The sequence below is a fragment of the Syngnathus acus genome, chromosome 5 (assembly GCF_901709675.1).
Source record: "Syngnathus acus chromosome 5, fSynAcu1.2, whole genome shotgun sequence".
NCBI classification, from domain to species: Eukaryota; Metazoa; Chordata; class Actinopteri; order Syngnathiformes; family Syngnathidae; genus Syngnathus; species Syngnathus acus.
The window spans coordinates 4,425,323-4,439,585 of record NC_051091.1 but is presented as its reverse complement, the minus strand read 5'-3'; the positions used below and the strand labels follow the sequence as shown (position 1 = coordinate 4,439,585).

The following is a 14,263-nucleotide window of genomic DNA, read 5'->3' as shown; positions in this document are numbered from 1 at the left end:
ATTGCTACTGATGAGGTTTTTGGAATTTCACTGTCCTTGTATTTTTTATTTTTGTTTATTTTTTTTACCGCTATGGTTATCCTTAAACCTAACAGCACAACTTGTCCCACTTCCACCCGACTCTTCTAACGAGTGAGATCACTCAGGGTTCATCTATGTCCATGCCTTGCGGGTGGTTTAGGCTCCACGGAGCAGCGTTTTTCTTGCTGCAAGAAAGGAAATGCGAATCGTAAATCCAGGGACACATTTAAATTTGTATGCCGTCGTAATGAGTGTAATTTCATCTTGTAACTTACTTGGTTGATTTTTACAGCGGGCATAAAAGCACTATTGATTGTATCTCATAATGTTTATATTCTGAGACGTCTCACTGGTCCCTCTCAGCACTAAACCCAGTGAGCCAACACTTTTGAAATGAAAGCTGCGTTTAACAGTAAGCATGTTTTGAAAAGTTACACTTAAAGAACAAAACCTGAACATAATATTTCATTTTTCCATTCCTTGCCTGTGGTTGGCATGCTCACTATCAGAGTTGAGTAAACATGGGCAATCTTTGTGTTCCTGCTCTTATTTTGGTCCATGCAGACATGATAGCTGCTGATGGGAGGCAAAGAAAAGCGATTGATCTGAACACATCCTGCCAAACCAGGTCCTACCTTTCCTGTGATTAGGCTTCTCAAACCAAAGCTGTGACTGCGAGTGCACCGGCCTGCTGTTCAGCTCATTAAATCAAACACACTTAGTTACACGGACACCTTTGCGAACGCATTTTCACGTTTCAGTGACACGGAGCAGTGAACATAATAAGATGGCTGCCAGGTGCCTCGCTGATGTAGTGAAAAGACACCATTGCTATCACATACCGTTTGTGTCAGCAATCAAAGTCGTATAAACACCTTGACAGCTTTCCCTATCGCTTCCTCTTACAGTTGAGCTAATCCTCATCCACCGCAGTGGTGTTTAATTAGAATATTCATGTGCTAATTAACAGGTGAAGCAGTTTGGGGTTACATGGGCTTTCGCCTAGTTAGCGCTTCCCCCGACATTACTGAACGCCAATTATTGTTATAGGCATTCTCTGGCAATAACCTCCCTCGGGCTCGCTCCTCTCAACCCACGTGTTTTCATATGCTTCATTTGACAGCCTTAGTCATCTTGCTTTGTGTTAATCATGCCAGCGTATTCAAATCAAGAGTTTATCTATCTATCTATCTATCTATCTATCTATCTATCTATCTATCTATCTATCTATCTATCTATCTATCTATCTATCTATCTATCTATCTATCTATCTATCAATAGATTGATAAAGATAGATACACATACCGTATTTTCCTGACTATAAGTTGCTCCGGAGTATAAGTCGCACCAGCCATAAAATGCATAATAAAGAAGAGAAAGACTTAATAAGTCGCACCAGAGTATAAGTCGCATTTTTGGGGGAAATTTATTTGATAAAATCCAACACCAAGAACAGACATGTTATGAAAGGCAATTTAAAATAAAACTAGAATAGGCAACAACAGGCTGAACGGTACGGGATGCTAACGTTACATAAACAAATAAACAAGGAACTAAGAAAGTGCCTAACATAACATATTAAAGTTATTCAAATAACTATAGCATAAATAACATGCTAACAAGTTTGTCGAACCATCCGTGTCACTCCAAATGATTAAATCCCACGAAATCTTCATCCTCTGTGTCACTTATAAACAACTCCGCTAACCCTCGAAGTAGAAGATGCGGCGCTTCCGCTTCTACGTGGCTTACGTCAGACTCATCAGTTGCATTTCCAATTATTCCACAGGCCTGGAGCGCCCTCTTGCGGTTTAATGTGAAAATAACATGTGAAATGATCTGATGTGTTAATAATTTCACACATAAGTCGCTCCTGTGTATAAGTCGCACCCCTGGCCAAATTATAAAAAGGTTGCAACTTATAGTCCGGAAAATACGGTACATGTTATACATTTTAGCGTTTACGTACATATTAGAGTTTACATTGAGCTTCTCTCGTTGGAAACTACCAACTCAACTATACAATGTGATAAATTTCTGTTTGACGTCGCTAAGATCCTCAGTAGTATGCTCAAGCCAGCCGCATCTTGGTTCCACAGCTGGCAAGATAACATTCTTTGTAAGCAGCGGCTGGCCTGGCAAAGACAACCGCTGTCTTTCATTAGCCCAGAATGTCTCAATCCCCCCAAGCCCGGAGCCTCCAACAGTCTGGTATGGCACGATGTGATGTGGCTCTTTGCCAAACTGTCCGCACCGCTGTTGCCAAGCCGATGCAGGACTACGCGGCCTGTGCTGGCTGCAGGCGATGAGTTCCCACAATCTGGCTCTATTAGTGTCTTTGCATTCCACCTGGAGAAGAATGCATGCTTAAAATGGGCCGGGTGGGAGCTGTATGGTCTCTGAGAGTCGGAGTTATGTTAACTGGATGCTCGTCTGCACCAGCCAATCCCCTGGAGAATTGTGAGCAGGTTGCTGAATGAGAAGTAATGATGCATGGAGGTGGATGAGGCTATTTTGGAGCCAACACTGAATCAAGAGAGGTGAAAAAGATGTTCTCAATATAGTGTCATTGACCTTTTCTTAAGAAACTTTTCTTTTGTTGCTCGATTACAACCACTTTTGACACTTTTCACAAATAGGCAGAGAACGAAAGATTTACTTTGATGAAATGAAATACTTAACACTGTAGCGCCTAGACTGATTTAAGACTAATGCTATCTCTTTTTTTAACTAAGTGAGGTAACAAACCCATTGTTGCGTCTCCACCCACTAAGATGTGATGTAATTAATTCCAAGAGGCTTTTAATGGATGTGGTAAAGACCTTCCACTGATGGTTTGTACAGACATATTGTATGTTCAACAAGGTGTCCTTGTCACTTTTGTTTAGCTTCACTTTCTCCCTGTGTCTTATTCTTGGAGGATTCTGTGCTTGTCGTGTTCCTGTTTAATTCATCACATTCTGGCTAATATGGTAGCAGCTTCTATACATACACAAGTGGGCAAAACTTGGAACCCCTGTGTTAATAAAAGATATGTAATAATAATAATTATAATAATAGTGGATGCTATTTGTCAGTATTTCATCTTTTTATATCTCGTCGACCAACAACATTGCTGCGCTGGCCCACTTGATGACACACCCAAAAAATAATGCATTTCAATAGGAAATGGGCAAAGCACAACCCCCAGTTTCTCTTTTTTTTTTAAATCTAGCTAAATGCATTGTGCTTTTCTGTTATCATACACTAATTATTGTGTAAACAAAAAGAATAATTAAGGAAAATGATATTTGCTGCAAATGGACTCAACGTTTTCCCGACGCCTCTTACTTGCCTGATGTAAAATACACAAAGTTCTTAATTGTGGACCAATGGTAAGAGGTTTTCAAAGTCAGCTTTCAGTGGCGTAAAACACACTTTGGATATACGCAGAATGCTTTGGGATTTGGGGAAAAAGCAGTGCTGGACTCTAATTGAACTGCTCAGCGTTTCTACAGGACTCATTAGAGAGCCTCTTACTAGCTTGTTTGGCCACTTTTCGACTACAAAGTGCACTTGGCTGTGTGCGTGTGCCTGCACGTGTTTCCCACCTGTTCCATCACACCGGACCATTAGTCGATACGCATGTGTGCACTAGAAGGGCCATGAACACCCAAATAGCCTCCGATGAGAGATTAAAAAATACTGCAGGTGCGAGAATGCATCTTTCTCATCCGCAATTATATGAGAGCTCCACCTGCTGGCAGTCGTCAAAGAAATAAGCAATAGTTTCTGCTGCACTTTGTATCGATACGCATGTGACTGGATCTTTATGAGACTACCAAGGGAGTCATTTAGTCTGAAGTGCTTTATGAAGGCGATCTCTTATTGATATTTCATTACATCTGTGATAGAGGTCAGGTTGGAATCAATCATTAATACGACTGTGTGGGTCTGGAGCAATAAGCGTTTGCGTACTTTATGAAATTCACCTAATGACCTCTTTTGGGTTTCACTAAATGTCTTGTGATGCAAGTGGATCTACAATAAGATGCAATATTAATTTCCCCCCAAATCGTTGTTTCAGAGAATGTGCAAGGACGTGGTGAGTGAGAGTTCAAGAGACCAAGATGACATGAAGATGTGATGCAGAAAGGGGATCAAACGAGCCGCAGAACGCCACTGAACAAAAGCGCCCAATAAACTCGAAATAAATGAAAATGATCTGGCAAAGGCCTCGCTACCCGACCGTGGCGGCACGACCCCTCCCCCTTCCCCCATCTTTGCAAAGAGCTGCTTTTATTATCCTTCCCTTCAGACAGTTCCTGACATTAGTACAGCTTATAGAGAAGCTTTTTTTAGAACACACACATAGCCAGCACAAGGATGAATAAGGCAAATGTATAGTCTGTCAACAGGAGATTATCAACTGGCTACTCTGTACATGTTCAACAAAGCAACCGGCTCTGATGACTCTGACCTGTCCTTGACGTCCATTCTCTGCTCCTCTATCTCTGCACCCTGCATCGACTTAGAAAGAGACCACTTAATAACTATGAATACTGCAATATAGGTCCAAATACACTAACACTTGTGGATCGCGCATGAAGATACTGTATGGTCTTATTGGTCCGTTTTCAGCACCATGGACAGCTACCACAGTGAGACATTGAAGGTGCTGTTTTCATGGAGTGACTGTTTTGTGTGCTGCAATGTATTATGGCACACACGGGTTCAGGGCAAGACTTCTTAACATTTAACTATCATTTCACCTATGATACAGTCAATTTGTTATTTGTGCAGTGGAAAAATGACATTGAAGATATCTGTTGTTCCGTTTTGCTGGCTTTACATGTTTGTTGATGTTTCCTTGTTTCTCTCCACTTCTCTTTCCAGAAAGTCTCCCAGTACACTATTATTGTCCAAGCCACTGACATGGAAGGAAACTTGAACTTTGGCTTGTCCAACACAGCCACAGCCTTGATCTCCATCACAGACATCAACGACAATCCCCCAGAACTAACAGTCAGGACGGTGAGTGCAAAACGAAGAAACTGAGTGAACATTTTGAACTTCCTGCTCCTGAGGGGAAAACTATCCCAGTAAGATTTGGTGTTACATAATACCTTCATGCTCCATTAACACCACAAGACAGAAATAAGACTATATATAACCCATATATTGTGTCTTATATTCTGAAAGTCAAGAGATGGTGTTACTTTCTGCATCAGAAGCCACAGGCGATGTAAGCAGTGTCAGCATCACACAGTGTGATCTCCGTCCCCTTGGCTTTGCTGTCGTCCGCCGCATGCCAGGACAGTTCCAGTCGCGCGCTCTGATAAGAGCTCCCCAGATGTCAGCAAACGGGGAGCTCCTCGCTCGCACAACCTCCATCTGTGTTGCTGGCCGCCGACGCCGGTCCTCACGATAGCAGTCAACTGTAGTGTTGCGCATCAACAAGAGTTGTGACACTGTTGTGTAGCAACAACTGGCACTTTTCCTTAATTCTCTGATTTAAGTTTAACATTGATGTGGACACATTGAATTGAATCTTGCTATAGGGCCAAAAAAATAATCTGTTTTAATTGGATGCCAACGTTGGTGCTATGTGTCCGCGCGTGTCGTCCTAATCAAAACCGAAAGCTGAAGCGCTGAAATACCTGAAAGAGGACGAGAACGTTTGATTTTTGATTCACGCTTCCCTCTGCTGCTCTCCGCTTTGATGTGAGTTTAAAAGCAGCAGGAATGCAAAGCGACTTGGCTGTGTGAGGTGGCGAAATAAGAATAAGGTTACAAGCTGGTTCCTCAGTGTTCCTTCCTCATCACGCCGCTGTGAAGCCACAGCAGCCATCTACTCCTACTGCTGAAAAAGCTTTTAGTGTAGTAGTATTTTATTTCATGCTAATTGAATCATTCATTTTGCATTGCTCTTGCTAAATACTTTGGCAGGTTTTCGAACCCCCATTGCCATCCTCATGGGCCTCAACTCTTATTTTAGGTTTATTAATTTCTATAATTGTTCATATTTTTAATTTTATCTGGACAGCACAAGAGCCTAGAAAGCATTGTGTCGTCAATAGGTTTTATGGCATTTGAATGAGGTTTTACCGATTTACTTTTCGATTCCATTTGCAAAGTGCACTGGAGTCCCTTGTAACAATTAACGTTTGCCCCACGCTCGTTCACATTTCTGTCGAGAGAGTGGCCATTTTGCCCTCACTTCCAGTCCGCATCATTAAGTGTGCCTCTGAGAGCGTCTATTCCATTTGGCTGAGTGGCAGGATGGCCAAACTGGCTTGGAAGGTTTTTAGTTGTTTGTGCTAAAAGCTTGGGGCGAGCATGAAACAGAGGCGCTCGCAAGCCAGTGCTGCATTTTTTATTTCAGTCCCCGTGCTTGTCGCCCGGGCCGTACTGCAGGGCATGGCAGGAGGAGAGGTAGAGATGTGAGGAAGTTGGGGCTCAAGCGCAAAGAAGAGGTAGCTCAGATGCTACTTGAGTCCCATAAAGATGAGGCAGTAGAATTCTGTCCAGTCATCTGAGATAAGCTCCAGCTCACTCACAACCTGAATGAGAACAAATAATGTCCAAATTGGATAATGAATGGATTGGACAAATATACAAAATGTGGTTGTTGTTGCATCTATGTAATGTCAATTTGTCCTCCTCGTGTCGCTATGCAGTTTTCCGGAGAGGTGCCAGAGAACAAAGTGAATGTGGTGGTGGCCAACCTGACGGTGGTGGACCGGGATCAGCCTCACAGTCCCAACTGGAACGCGGTGTACCGTATTGTCAGCGGAGACCCTTCCGGACATTTCACCATCCGCACAAACCCTGTCACCAATGAGGGCATGCTGACTGTAATTAAGGTGACTCTTGATGAAATGTCTTTGATGATAATCATCTGAGAAATCTTTTGTTTTCCTGATCGCCTCTCATGCATCCTCTCTAGCCAGTGGACTTTGAGATGAACCGGGCTTTCATGCTGACCGTGGTGGTGTCCAATCAAGCCCACTTGGCCAGTGGCATCCAGTCATCGCTCCAGTCCACTGCCGGCGTCACCATCTCGGTTCAGGATGTGAACGAGCCTCCCGTTTTCCCGGTTAACCCCAAACCGATCCGCTTTGAGGAGGGCGTTTCGGCAGGGACGACGCTTACCGTGTTTTCAGCTCAGGACCCGGACCACTTTGTCCATCAGATTGTCAGGTACTAGCAGAATGTTACCTTCCATTATCATGGAAATTGTAATCCAAGAAATACAAAGAAACCACTGGGCCATGTTTTCCACCAATATGCCCACAAGGGCGGCGCAATAAAAATCCCCCTCACGGTTTCAAGGCCCTAATCCAAGCTCCAGTCTTTCCAGAAAGTCAGCTGGGATTGGCTCAAACCTCTCAAATTCCAAAGATCATATCGTAATGGGGCTCGCATTGATTTGGGATCAGTAAATCAAGCCAAAGTTGTGCTAGCTAAAATCAAATTAATTTAGGTTTCTTTAGCCCACTTGGCTCACTTATTCACTGATCAGAATCGACAGCATTAAAGTGAGTTGGCCAAACATGACTTTAAATTCCCATACTCGCTCGTTTTCATGAAAAGTCATTTAAAGGTTAAAGCCTGACTTGATTGCTTCTTAGCGCATTGTGAGTTTGTTCTCAGTTTGGTGCCGCTCCTCGATCCACGGGGAGCACTTGCACCAAAGTTCACGCTTCTCCTTCAACACCGCACGCTGACATTTTCAAGCGGGTCTCCATGCACAAACTTTAAGATAGTGTCGCCTCCCGGTTGTCCGGTGCGGTGTGAAGGGGTCATCGTATAACGAGTGGGACGTCGGGCCCTCTTCCTCCTAATTGATTATGTTGGCCATCGGTAGGAACGTGGCCGACCCGCGTTGCGCCGCCCAGGCATCGACCCCGCACACCAGACACTCCCACGTGCACTCCGAGGCCCGGCGGCTTCATTCTACTCTGTCGCGAGTGCCACTGAGAGCCATTGATTTTTCTTAATGTCACTCAGATGACCTCTTCCACCAACAAACCACCGAGCGCATATGTTTAGCACCGAAGTGGCCTTCTTGTCGACACATAGAAATGGCCACTTTTGTTTTCATACAAATGGCGCATTTATATTTTTGCTTACATGTCACACAAGCTTTTCCCAGCGAGAGAGGCAACCCCCTTTTGTGCTTCGTCTTTTCTTTTGCTCCCACTGACCGCTGGTCTTTTTCTTCTCTGTCAGTGTGGTGGTGTTATTGATATGAGCTCAGAGTTGCCGTCTCCACCACAGCAGCTTGCCAGCAGATGCTCACGTCTACGCTCGGTTCGGGTGACCTTGCGTGAACTCCCACACACGTGCAGAAAAAAGTAATGCTCAAAAGTAGCCCTACAAACACCAGTAAGTGGTGAATGGGAAAAGAGCCAGATTGGCTTTCTGAGGTTCTTGCTTTTTTTTTGAGGAAAAAAATTCCTTTTCAAGAAGAGCTTTGAGGCCATTAGCCATCTGGTTTGCCCGTTAATACGGTTTAGCTCGCTCTCTGTAAGATATCATCCACATTTTTGTTTTTAAAGGATGGAAGATAACAACTTCATTGCCGTATGTCCATGACAGTTGTCGTGACTTTGGGCTTGTCCCATCGAGTCGCTGGCATCAATGACGATTTTTATTCTGGATACCCCTCTTGGCACAACCCAACCACTTTTTTAATTGGGTAGCAAAGTCTTTTGCTGTTTTCTTTTTTCAATCACAGAATCCCCCCCCCCCCCTCCTTAGTCGTAACGTCAGTTGTTAATTGTCATCTGTAATTGTGGTTGTCAGTTTCAGCTCTGTCAACTTTGTCGGATCAGCGACAACGGAAGTTGCAGTTTGTCCTCGTGGGTATGAAGAGCGGTGCAGTCGAGAAAGCTGTTCGACAGCTTTGCCTGATGCGTTCATGTTTCTGCGCTAATTAACTGATACTTGGCTAACATATGTTGATCTCCATGTGGAGCTGCACTTTTCAAAGGGTACAAACCTGATGGCTATTTCAGGTATACAAATATCTTGAGAATTAATACAGTCCCTTTGGATGAAAATAACATTACAGCCTTTATTTTTGTGCCCAGCACAAGTTTAGCACAGGGTCGAACTCTTACACTCAGGAGGGCTCAACCAAATTCTTCTTTCATAGAGCAGTGTAAGCTACTCTAGCAGGAAAATGTAAATATTGTAAACTTTCTGCTAAATTTAATGATCCATTTGTCTTTTTTTTTTTCTCTCCGGACGAATGTGTGCACAGATATTCAAAGCTATCAGATCCCGCAAACTGGCTGAGGATCAACAGGACCAACGGTCAGATAACGACAATGGCCCTACTTGACCGAGAATCCATGTATGTGAAAAACAACATATATGAGGCCACATTTCTGGCCTTCGACAATGGTAAGTCTGGTAAGTGAGGATGGCAGCGTTTGCGCAACATACTAACTTTATCAAACATGCCTTTTTTTTATAAACTTGGACCACAGGAATCAAATTGAAGGCCTGTTTGCCATTAAAGTAAATAAATTGTTTTGACCTCATGTTTCCGGGAATATGGATTTGGTCTTATCATTTAGGAAAAAATATATTAGACTGAAAAGTGATTTTGTTTCTTTATTTTAACCAATTTCACAGAATCATTTCTATTTCCTGTGACTTGTAATTCAGTGTGTTGGTAATATACATACAAACAATCAGACGCAATTGTGTATATGTAATAATATTATTTGATTACACATTACAATATATTTTTTGTCAGCCCTCTGATGAAAACCATAAATCCAATGCATTTCGACATAGAAATGAACTCGACACCACTGCACTTAGACGACGCTAATTAAAGACATTGTTGGTCAACAGAATGTCTTGATTACGGCCACGTGATTCATTCATTTAAAGGTCATGGCCGCCGGCTTAGTTCCAATGGCACTATAAAAGCCACGACGTACAGTATGCTACTTTCACACTCAAACGTGCTCTTTAATTATACAGCAGGATTCCAACCTCAACCTTTTGCATGAAAGCCAATGCACTCTAAGTGCAAATTACAACCTCAAGCACATTCAATGTGATTTTTTTTTCCAAGTCATCAGTTTCTTGCAACAGTGTAGCACCAATAATGCGATGTTCCATAGCCAGCGAGGCTGCAGCTTGAGTGTCACGCAGCCCACGTCGAGCAAATAATAGTAAAATGAATGTCAATGTCAACAGCTTGTATTTCGCACAAGAGTTTACAACCAACTAAACGCTTACAATAGAGAAGGTCGCTCTCTGTGTAAGACCCAACAAGTGCAGTGATTCAAGCGAGAGACTCAGTGTCATCAGCCGATTGATTGCGGAATTGGTTAACTTATTCCGCTCAAGCCAAAAGGAAGCAACAAAGCTCCCAGCCAATCATAAGTGACAAGACAGTCGATGAGCCCGAAGCCTTTTGGTCATCGACTTTTTCCATAGTTTATGCACCAACTTGTTGTCTGGGAGAGTGTTAAAGTCACACTGATGAGTTTCTTTGCATCACTAATTTAGTTGAGCTTCCTGACCGTGTGTGGGGAAGGGCCGCATGCTGCTCAAGGCGGCAATATACGCCATTTGTTCAGCAGAGCAGCATGTTTAGTTTCCAACATAAAGCCAACACATCAGATGAAATCAAACCAAATTGCTTCCTGAATTTCCAGAATCTAGTTTTGATTTGTTTGAATGATCGATTCGGCTATCTTTCTTAAAATGTCATTTCTTTACCCAAAAACTCAAACCAACCTTAACAGCGTGTTCTCCAAAAGTTATGGTTTTGTGTGACTAATGTTAATGTAAAAGCAAGTTTCAATCCTCATCCTTTTCCCGTCCTGTAAAGCTTCTGTCGTTGGACAAGCAAAGGCTTGCGGAAGACGTTTTTAACAAACCGGCAAAAAGTTATTTGCTCAAAAGTCCTTTTCCTTCATTGTGGGTGGTTTCTTTTTGATCGGATCATTTTGGACAAGTCTCTGCTTCCAGCTTTGTGGAAACAGTTTGATTAAAGTTTTCTTCTGTTCTGCGCTCATGAATTTGGCATAACTGGCAAGAGCCATCAAGGGATTCTCAGATGACTTTGAAGTGCAAGCGCTTGACAGCCCTGACCTTTAGGACCTTTAGGATGTGTCGAACGCCGAGAGCGAGCCAGGCCCTCTTGTCCGTCATCCAACACCCTCAAATGGTTTTCTGGACAAATGAGCAAAAATTCGCCAACATCTTGTAGAATATAGAAGCCACTGTAGGTGTAATGTACAGGATTCTACTCTAGGATTGTATTTTACAATTATGATAATAATAATTATAATAATAATTATTATTATTATTATTATTATTATTATAATTATATAGTATGTAAAATTATAATAATAAACAATTATAATACTAATATAATTTCTTTCTCTCTCTATATATATATATATATATTATTATAATATTATTATAATTGTATTTTGGGTGATCATGCCCCAAACTTTCAGCGCCAACGTCTCCCAAACTAATCCTTGTGACGCTCTTCTCTGAGCTTGTGTTGCGAGTCGTACTTTGTGTCTGCCAGCAGTGCTGCGCAAAGATAACAGCGTCATTGCCAGACTGCCTCCAAGTCTTCTTATGTTTTTTTTTAATGCAATTTGCATGCGTTTTCCTCTCACCTCCATTACTTCGCCCTCATCTCGCTTAGCGACTCCTCCGGTGTTTTCCCCTCCAACTTGCTCTCCTCTCTATCCAGGCTCGCCTCAAGCCAGCGGGACAGGAACCCTCCAGATCTACTTGATCGATGTGAATGATAACCCGCCCGTGCTGATACCCCAGGAGGCGCAAGTGTGCCAGCGGGCACGCCCAAACTCCAAAATCAATATCACAGCTTCAGACGCTGATTCAGACCCCAATGTGGGACCGTTTGGTTTTGATCTACCGGCCTATCCTCCCAGTTTGCGCCGCAATTGGACCATTACCAGACTCAGCGGTAAGATCATGCTTGACATCATAATATGGAGGATTCAGTGATTGTACCATTTAAGTGCTAGGCAATTATTTTGACCAACTGGCTCCATGAATGTCAAGTAAATAGTCAGGTGCAAAACCTAAACAAAAGAAATGTTGCCATCACATAGCAGAGGGTTGCTCTGAGCTCCCCGAGCAAAACTTTGACAAAATGTCTCCGAGTGAGAGATACAGGTTGCATCCAGCGTTGACATATGATCTACCATTTGTGACAAACGAGATCTATTCACATCCCCTTGTCCCCCGAGTAACCCATCTGTCAACTAATCCACCCGGATGAATGTATCACAACACTTGCCTTCAGGACAAAGCTGATTACACACTTGAAATCGCCTCCCACTGGGAGTCACGGCTCCATGTTGACGCATTCGTGCATACTAAAAGTTACATTGCCGTTAAGTCGTAAATGTGTCTGTAACTCTAATATGACGAGGAAAAACAGTCGAGTGTGCGCTTACTCGTAACGATACACATTGACTTCATGTCCTGACGTGCTTTCCAGGCGACCATGCTCAGCTGAGGTTAAGGATTCCATACTTGGAGGCCGGCGTGTACGAGATTCCCATCACCGTGTCGGACTCCGGGAACCCTCAACTTTCCAACCGCTCCTTGATCCGAGTCAAAGTGTGTCCGTGTGACGACAACGGGGACTGCAGCGCCACGGGGGCCGTCGCGGCCGCCGGCCTCGGCACAGGCGCCATCATCGCCATACTCATCTGTATCATTGTGCTACTCAGTAAGTACGACTAACTGAATGAAACAACAGGAGTGTCATTCATGGAGTCTTTATTTTGGACTGATTTTCTTTCTCCTTTATAGCAGCTTTTCATTGGCCTTTAGAGCCAATGAAGTCTTCCTGGTAACACACGGCCACATAAATGTTTAACGTGAGCAGGAAAAAAAGGCCGAGCAATTCTCTTCGTCCTTCTCGCTGTATTTTCATTTCTATCGTGACGTGTACGGTTAATAATTAATTCCTTTTTTCAATTTGAATTTTGAAAATGCCAAACAAAGCATCGGCTTTATAAATGGCTTTTGGGGGGGTTCAAAATTTTCCAGGATTTTTTTGCCACAACCCCCTGCCCTCCCCGTTGCCCAACAAGAACATAGCACATTTATCAACACTTTGCTCGACACCCCCCTCCCCCTTTCAAGAATAAAATTCTAGCTGTACCACTGGACCAAAGCGATTAGTGACATCACACTCTTAAGTTTTGATCATGAATGCTATTTTGAGATTTCAAACACGCAGCTGAAAATGTTTGGTGTGTGTTCCTTGCAGGCATGGTTCTCTTGTTTGTGGTGTGGATGAAACGCAGAGAGAAGGAGAAGCAGGCAAAGCCCCTTCTCATCGACCCTGAAGACGACGTCAGAGACAATATCCTCAAATATGATGAGGAAGGTGGAGGAGAGGAGGATCAGGTATGTCGGGAATGCAGTCACCAAAAGGCTGTTATCAGACACGAGCAATTTTGACATGATGAACACAAAACTCCCATTAACTTCGGGAGAATAACTCCCTGCTGGTGTATAACTCAATAAGACTTGGCAAATCGAGGTCAGCAAGACTGCATGTTTACTTTGTGCGGAGCAGAAAATGCTTTTCTGGTAACACACGCAAGATCAAAAATGTTTTTTTTTTTTTTTTCTTTTCTATTCACAAATGCTCTCCATGGCGAAAATGCCCAGACACACTAACTAGTCGTGTAGTCTTCTCAGAAAAGTATCTGCACCACCACTTTTGCCTGGAGCATGACCTTGCGATGACTCAACTGCAAAACAAAATCTTAGCAAATGTGATATAGAATATAGTTATTTATCCTGACAGAAACCGTTGAGGAATAATAATTAGGAAAGAGCAAGCGCTTCACAGTAATGAACATATAAATCGCAGCCAAATGAGTGCAACAACATTTGCGTGTCAAGAGAATGTGTGGGTGTATAAGCATGTGACAAGCAAAGAAGTTCACAAGTGTATTACAGCGGGGGTTTTCAACTTTTTTTTTCTTTCAAATCGACCACCATTATAACCAAGAAGCAACTCGGAGGCCTCTGCTTTGGCGGAATATTATTTTATTTTGCACCGAAGGACGATTGACCTATACAGGCTATTTATTTGCATCTGTATGTCTATTTTGGGAATCGCAGTACTTATTCTCACGGGTTGACTTAGTGTAATAGGGCTGCTGTTAGAATTAGTACCCCCTGTAACGTTGCTAGGAGAGGGGGGGGGGGAACCTAA

At 43.0% G+C, this 14,263-nt stretch overlaps 1 protein-coding gene across 4 annotated transcripts in view; it reads left to right on the top strand.

Moving 5' to 3' along the window:
- cdh4 (cadherin 4, type 1, R-cadherin (retinal)) overlaps positions 1-14,263 on the top strand; it is a 97,773-nt gene that overhangs the window by 81,563 nt on the left and 1,947 nt on the right. For 2 of the 4 annotated variants that reach the window (XM_037251340.1, XM_037251342.1), the window contains 7 exons: positions 4,897-5,034; positions 6,681-6,866; positions 6,950-7,203; positions 9,272-9,414; positions 11,747-11,983; positions 12,524-12,757; positions 13,304-13,443. In XM_037251340.1, coding sequence (XP_037107235.1) covers positions 4,897-5,034; positions 6,681-6,866; positions 6,950-7,203; positions 9,272-9,414; positions 11,747-11,983; positions 12,524-12,757; positions 13,304-13,443 — 1,332 coding nt within the window. Of the gene's footprint in view, positions 1-4,896; positions 5,035-6,680; positions 6,867-6,949; positions 7,204-9,271; positions 9,424-11,746; positions 11,984-12,523; positions 12,758-13,303; positions 13,444-14,263 lie in introns of all 4 variants that reach the window. The other 2 variants (XM_037251339.1, XM_037251341.1) reach the window with 1 other exon arrangement.